The sequence below is a fragment of the Spinacia oleracea genome, chromosome 2, assembly GCF_020520425.1.
Source record: "Spinacia oleracea cultivar Varoflay chromosome 2, BTI_SOV_V1, whole genome shotgun sequence".
NCBI classification, from domain to species: Eukaryota; Viridiplantae; Streptophyta; class Magnoliopsida; order Caryophyllales; family Amaranthaceae; genus Spinacia; species Spinacia oleracea.
In genome coordinates, this window is record NC_079488.1 from 11,141,483 (window position 1) to 11,149,417 (window position 7,935).

General features: G+C 33.5%; 1 protein-coding gene across 1 annotated transcript; it reads right to left on the reverse strand.

Moving 5' to 3' along the window:
• LOC130467219 (protein FAR1-RELATED SEQUENCE 6-like) lies at nucleotides 1-3,979 on the reverse strand. Its single transcript, XM_056835659.1, has 3 exons — nucleotides 2,847-3,979; nucleotides 670-2,107; nucleotides 1-300 (listed from the first exon to the last, which is right to left on the reverse strand). Exons 1-3 carry the CDS (start codon nucleotides 3,977-3,979, stop codon nucleotides 1-3), a joined length of 2,871 nt encoding a protein of 956 aa, XP_056691637.1.
• Nucleotides 3,980-7,935: the final 3,956 nt, after the last annotated feature.

Below are 7,935 nucleotides of genomic sequence, written 5' to 3' on the forward strand. Positions count from 1 at the left end.
TCAAAAGCCTGGACGCATAGCTGAATATTGGTTTGATCCTTGCGACATGTATGACTGTGAAAGCTGTTGCGGATTCCTCACGCTGAAGTTGGGATAACCTCTTCCAAGTGGTTGCTGGTTCAGATATATATTCGGACGATAATTACTGCTGCTGGGTGCGAAAAAGTTAGGATTGTATCCCGGATTGATAAAATTTCCGCCGTAATATTGATATCCACCGTAGTAAGAATCAGTTACACCAGCACTTCTACCAGCATCAACATGGCCTTGTTCTCCATTTGGCAATGCCTCATCATTCTCCTTTGCAAAATCGAACACAAAAGAGAAAATTCAATCAAAAAAACAGAATAATATGTTATGCAATATTATGATTTCTATACTTTGTATTAGTATTTGTACCACAATATTCTCGTCGTACTTGTATAAAATATAAAATAAACCCTATATATACATATAATAACAGAAAAAGATTCTATATATACAATAATTAATCTTTAAAAACAAGAATGAAGAACATAAACCCTTTTATATGAAAAAATTAGCTAGCATAAATAGATTATGTATATAATATTGTAACATCGCAAAAACTAGAATGATTTATTTTGATGGACTACAATTTATTTTCTTTATTTGAGGTGTAGTCTAACGAATGGAATTAAAAGATCATACCTCGTCCATATCCTCGTCTGTGTCGTGCACAACATTTTTTCGCCTTTTCCTTGTTTTTTTCTCAGCTGGGTGCTTTTTCCTTTTCTCTTGAGCCCTACCTTTGCCTCTTTGGTCTATCGGATCTTTACTGGCCCCTTCAACTGGCACTGCGGAGCGTTCGAGGTGTTGTTTATTGTTTTCCTTTGGCCTTATCCTACGGCGGCCAAACACCCTCTTACTCGAAGGGTCCCACCAGTCCATAAAATCATCACCATCAGTCCTCTTAATACCAATTGTATCTTCGAGACTCTCACGCATTTTTTCAGTGGCTTCCATAAAAATCGAGAGTGTCTCACTATTGTGCAGTGCCAACGTAGAAATGTAGTTGTTCCGTTTTGCTACCTCCCTACTGTTTTTCACTTGGGTTGAGTCATTTGGGTCATAATACTCAACCTTGATACTCTCGTAATCCCTAACTACGTTTTTCCTCCATCTAGTCAAAATGTACTTATCAGGTATAGAGTTGACATCCTCACAATGAATCGCACGAATGATGTGCCTGCACAAAATTCCCCGAAACTCAAAAAGCATACATGAGCAAGTAAACTCACCCATTTCTTTGTCAATGGTAACCTGAAAAGTCTTCTGCTTTGCTTTATGTACGGGGATTGGGATCTTCTCCACCGCATCATATAAGATTTTTGTGCCGTCACGGCCAGTACTCACAATATTTGTGTGCGTCAGACCCATCACCTCACCCCTCACCTCTTTAAACTTTGTATTGGTGTATGCCTTGCAGAACACTACCTCCGCAATTAGGGTGTTGTTATAAGTATATGGTTTATTTTGTGAGTCGAGATGTAACTTCTTTTCCTCTTCCACTTTTCCTCTAAGAGCTGCCTCAAATTGCTTCATGAATTGTATCAAACACGTGTTTAAGCCTACATATGTTTTGAAAAAGCGGTTCATTCCTTCACTCCTTTGTGACGATGACATTCCAGCCCAAAATGAGCTCCGCCAATAACCAGGGGCCCAACTGGCCCGAATACGATAAGTTTCATTTATCCATTTGTCGTTCTGTAACCCAAATTTCGTAACCATGGATTTCCATGCATCATCAAATTCTTCGATGGTCAGTGTGTCGTGCACGACTACTTGAAAATCTTTATCTATTTCTTTCCAGCTCGAATATTTGCCCAAGTTTCTGCTTGCATTCTGCATAATATGCCAAACACATAACCTATGCGGCACACCAGGAAATGCAGTCTGGACTGCCTTTCCAATAGCCTTACACTGATCGGTGATGATGCCCATTGGGGGTTTTCCCATACACTGCAGCCATTGTTCGAATACCCAAACAAATGATTCTGCATCCTCGTAGGTTATTAGGGCAGCACCAAGGACGATTGATGAGCCGTGATGATTGCAACCAATAAAAGGAGCAAAAGGCATTTTGTACCTGATAAATAAAGTTAAAAGATATATTATTCGCATCATTGTTGTTACTTATCCAATCAACAACGTCAATGTTTAGTAAATATAAAATGATCCGTTAAATTAACATATGATGTGTTTTAAATGACAAATAAGTTTATGAAACATAAATGATACTAACACGATTCTATAAATTGTAACTTAATCCATTTTCATTAATAAACATATCCTATAAATGATAATCTAATGTATTTTAAATACAGATGCTACGTTCAATATTTATTAAATACAAATGATCCTCTAACATAAAATATGATGTGTTTTAAATGAAAAAGAAGTTTATGAAACATAAATGATACTAATACGATCCTATAAATTATAACTTAATCCATTTTCAATAATAAACATAAATCATCCTATAAATGATAATCATTCGTATTTAAATACAGAAGCTATGTTCAATATTTAATAAATACAAATGATCCTCTAAAATAAAATATGATGTGTTTTAAATGAAAAAGAAGTTTATGAAACATAAATGATACTAATAAGATCCTATAAATTGAAACTTAATCCATTTTAATTAATAAACATAAATCATCCTATAAATGATAATCTAATGTATTTTTAAATACAGATGCTATGTTCAACTTTTTTTCAAAAAAATAAAAATTATAACTGTTTATAAAACATTAATGATCCCGTAAATGTTAAAATGGTGTTTTTTCAAAAAATATATATCATGTAGGATACATGTATCATACCTGTTGCATAGGAAAGTTGTATCAAATGTGATAATATCTCCAAAATCTTTGTATTGTGCCCTGCACCTTGCATCAGCCCAGAAAACGTTCAAGAGCTTCCCTTCTTTATCCGTTTGGATTGCACTGTAGAAGTCTTTATTGAATTCATGCATTTTCTTAAAGTGTGCTTCAACAGCAGCTGCATCACCTCCAAAAATGGTACGCCTACGTTCCAAGTTCACTGCATTTCTCAGGTCGCGGTGATTGTATGATACATTTGCATGTCCTCCACTCCCAATCACAAGCGAGTTAAAGCTCTTATTCAAAGATATCCCAGCTGCATCATTCAGAACCATCTTTTGAAAAGATTGTTCATCAATACATCGATAGTTCGCCATTAGCCGGGTGTGATCCGGATAAAGATCATGATTGTGAGACAAATCACAATGCTTGATTACCATCATGTCATTCTCTAGCCGCGCATCTACAAACACCTTACACCCCGTAACTTTAGTTCTTTCCCCCCTTTTCGGGGCTCCTTTGTTACAAATAAATCGAATCCTTCTCATCATATGATACATGGGCTCTTTATCCCCTACCCCCTTTTTGTTAACTCCTTCTTCACGGTACTCATGTATTAATGAACTTGATCTCACAGAGAACTCAAAACCTTTATTATACGCATACTTATGGCAGTAATCAGCAAATTCATTGCCCGAAGTAAAGGACATCCCCACAGTTGGGATTTTATCAACATGGTTTACGGATGGCTCCTCATCCTCCTGAGCCTCCTCATCCTCCTGAGCTACCTCATCCTCCTGAGCCTCCTCGCCCTGTTCCACCACATCATTTGAAGACAACTCAATGGCCTCCTCGTCCACCTCAGCCTCCTCCACAACATCATATGTACGAAGCTCCTCGCCCTTTTCTACCACATCACTTGAAGACAACTCAATGGTCTCCTCCACACATTCATTTAGGTCTATATTGAAATTTGTAGTTACATTGTCATCATTAAACTGATTCTCCAGTGCGTTATCATGCACGGCTTGGTTTGATGTCTCTCCACGCAAACGAAGCTCTGCCATATCATATAACACTTCATTTAGGTCTATATTCACATCTTTGCGTGAAATGTGGGAATCAGTCTTCATTTCACTGTGGTGATTGTAAGATAAGGTGTAAGATAGTCATGAATTGACAATATAATCTTATGGCTTACAAAAAAGTACATAAAATAATAGGCACCATAATATTACTTTACGAAAATATCGATTCATCACCTTAATGAACAATTTTCACATCATTCAAATTACGTCTATTAAATCAAAATCGCAATATAAAAAATGATAATAATATCTAATTAACATTAATAAGTTATTAAAATGTTACAGTTCTCACCCGGCAATGGAAGCCGGAAGTATACGCCAGAAAAAGTTGTCGTCGGTTCTATCGTTGTGGGCCTTGTGGCAGCTAGTACTTCACGGCAAGGAGAGAAAATTTTACAGTACTCTAAAACCCCAAGATGAAGTTTGAAATTTTATCATGAATTATATTTATATAGGGACAATGTGACGTTTAAACTACTTCTTGGGAAATAGTGTTAATAAATTATATATACGTTTGAACTATTTGAATTTTGATCGTTCATGTACGAATTTTTTGGAGGGGTATATTTTAACTAAAATCTATTATGTTTTAAAGGGATCAAAAAATATTTAGTTATGAAAATATATTGATCCCATAACATGTGATAACATGACAAAAAAAATTCTAAGGTCAAATTTTAACATTTTGATCCCATAATTATGAATTTTATTTATAAGTGGGGGGCAGTGTTTAATGTGACGTTTAAACTTCATATGGGAAATAGTGGTAATAAATAAATTATATGCACGTTTGAAACTATTTTAATTTTGATCAAAGTTGCACGAATTTTACGTAAAATTCGTAAATTCTTTTTTGTTTTAAAAGGATCAAACAATAATTAGATAGGAAAAAAACATTAAAAAAACAAAATCCTAAGGTCTTATAGGATTCGAAACCCAGTGTTTCATGAAGTTTAGGAAGCGTTCAACTGTTCAAGTAACCAATATGATAAAGGGGTATCAGCACGTCTAATTTGCAATACAAATTTATTTGACTTAATAACAGATTCTTTTAAAAAGAATGATCCCATAAACTAATGTACTGATCGATTTAAAAAAATACAACATGATTTTAGTTTCTTGGAAAGGGTTTGTAGTACATAGGATAAATAAAAGCCATAATGATTGTGGTTTTATCGATTTTGATTTCTTGATGTAAATATTGATCCCAAAAATATGTGATATAAAAAAAAAAAAAAAATTATATGCACGTTTGAAACTATTTTTATTTTGATCAAAGTTGCACGAATTTTTTGGAGGGGAATATTTTACGTAAAATCCTTTTTGTTTTCAAAAGGATCAAACAATATTTAGATAGGGAAAAAAACATAGAAAATGTATTTGATTTCTTTATGTAAATATTGATCTCATAAAACATGTGATATTAAAAAAAAAAAAAAAATCCTAAGTTCTTGTTAGGATTCGAAACTTGGTGTTTTATGAACTTTAGGAAGCGTTCAACTAACCAATATGACAAAGGGGTATCAGCACGTCTAATTTGCAATACAAATTAATTTGGCACTTCAAATACAGATTTTTTTAAAAAGAATGATCCCATAAACTAATGTACTGATCGATTTAAAAGTAGGCGGATTATTTTATGCAGTGACTGTAGTTAAATTATTGTGTTTTTTATATTATCTTTTAATTTTTTTTCTTTAATACAATATTTGTCTCTTTTACAAAACTACAAAATACGTGTACTATACTTCATTACAAACTTTTTTTTTTGAAGGTATTATATGATGTTATAAGATCATATTTTGTTAATATGGTATCATACAACAAATTAAACTACCAATCACACAGAATAGTGTAAAAATATATCAGTTCAACATAACAAGCACGAGAACAGTAAAGCTATAAGTTTTGTTTTTGATTCTTGAGGCGAATAGTAGCTTTAAGTTTATTGAATATCATATTAAATATGAATAGTAAGCGTTTTTTATTCTTGACGCGAATAGTAGCTTTAAGTTTATTGAATATCATATTAAACATGAATATTAAACGTGAATAGTAATCGGTCTGATTTGGTGTTCAGCCCAGCAAATTTAAACTAAGAAAAGGCGTTGTTAACGGAAATGAACTATAAACAGAAACGATTATATTATCTCGTTAATTGAAGAGATTATATTCTCTTATAAATTGAAAAGATATTGCAACTAATGAAACCAAAATGGAAAATGATTCATAAAAACAAAAACTAGTTAAAATAAGAACATGTCAATTCATATTAAATTTATGTCCCTCCGGCAAACAAACCCTCCAGGACCAAGATTGACCATCTCGATTTTGATCACCATAGCCGACACCGTCGTTGTAGATATTCCTACTCAATTGCCCAGCCCACCAACAACGTGCACACGTTCCCGCTTCTTCTATGGTGTCGTGGATTATGTCACAACGAGCTCTAGGCCGAATGAGCGCCATCCTACTCCAGTCCACCGAACCTCTGCTGAAATGAATTTTATCCCTCACGTAACACATATTTTTCTTATTAAGCATCTCAATTATCATGAGTTCATATATTCCGTTGGCCTTCGGAATAATCTCATCCTCAAAAATTTCTCCCAATGTTCTAGATTGGGAAGGAGGTAAAACGAAGGGTTTCATGTTCGATGTATTTCACTAAGTTGGAGAATATTTTATTTTTTATCAGAGATGGTAATCTATATATATGGGACCATCAGAAGCCCAAAGTAATTTTATCTGGTCGTTCCAAATTCTTAACCCTAAGGTAGTATCATTTTCATCTGGTCGTTCAAAATTCTACATTAATAACAAAGGATACTCTGATTATCAAAAAAATATTTTAAATACAATTATTAAACTTGAATATACTATATCAAATACTATTTGAATATTAAATTAATGTTAATAGGATAATCTATAAATACACATTGGATACTACGTAGACGTTGTCATTGAAACTATAACAGAATTAATGTAGACGATTGTATCTTAAAAACAAAGGATTCTATTTTATTGTTAATAAGATACTATAAAATAAATTATCATAATTAATATAATTAATTTGTATCTACTTTGAACCTTACTGATAATATGATACTATGTAAATTATTGTGATACTTAAATAATTTTCTTCATTGTCTATTCTGAACGTTAAAATAAATTTGTTGGAGTTTTAATCGATAGAAATATTGACGTTGTCATAATTATAGACCGCTCTTGAAAATCATTTTGTCGTCCTATAAATGTCGATTAAGCTTCAAAATTAAACCTATTCAAATTTACAAACAAAAGTGTAACCTTTTCTTCCCTTTGAGCAAAAAGAAAAACAAAACATAATCCATAACACATACAATGGCGAATTCTGAACCCATTGATAAAATTGTCAATATAGAAAAGGAACCTTATTTTCCAAACCACGATGAGTTTGGAGCGTGGGATTGCATTTTTTATGAACACATATTTCCTAAAATAACGAGGATTTTTGATCTTCTGAAATGTCTCCAGTTGGAGAAGAGATGTTGCGATCTTGCTGGTGACAAAATCCATGCAAATGAAGGAGTTGACTGGAGCGACTTAGAATCGTTCTGTTGTAAGAACACCCTCCCGTGTGGTGAACGCCATGAAAACCTAGATGCCATGTCGGAGTGCGAGATCTGCACTTGGTCTGTTCCCTTAAGGTTCGATGCAATGAAGAAGGGGCGTGATTTCCTTGTCAACACTCATGGAGGCATGAAAAAAAGAATGATCTACAACTCATGGCCTGAGAGGCATTACTTTACAAAACTGAGGAACTGATTACTTCTTCGAAATGGTTTGTTGATGTTACTTTTCCAGAATATATCTATCTATGCATCCTACTTCGTTCATTTTGCCATTTTGAACTTTCCAGAATCCATTTCTGTCGGCCTTTTTTCAATTATATGGATTATTTTGGATCACTAGCCTTGGATTGTAAGAGACAGTTGTGTTTTTATCTATTAATTATGTTC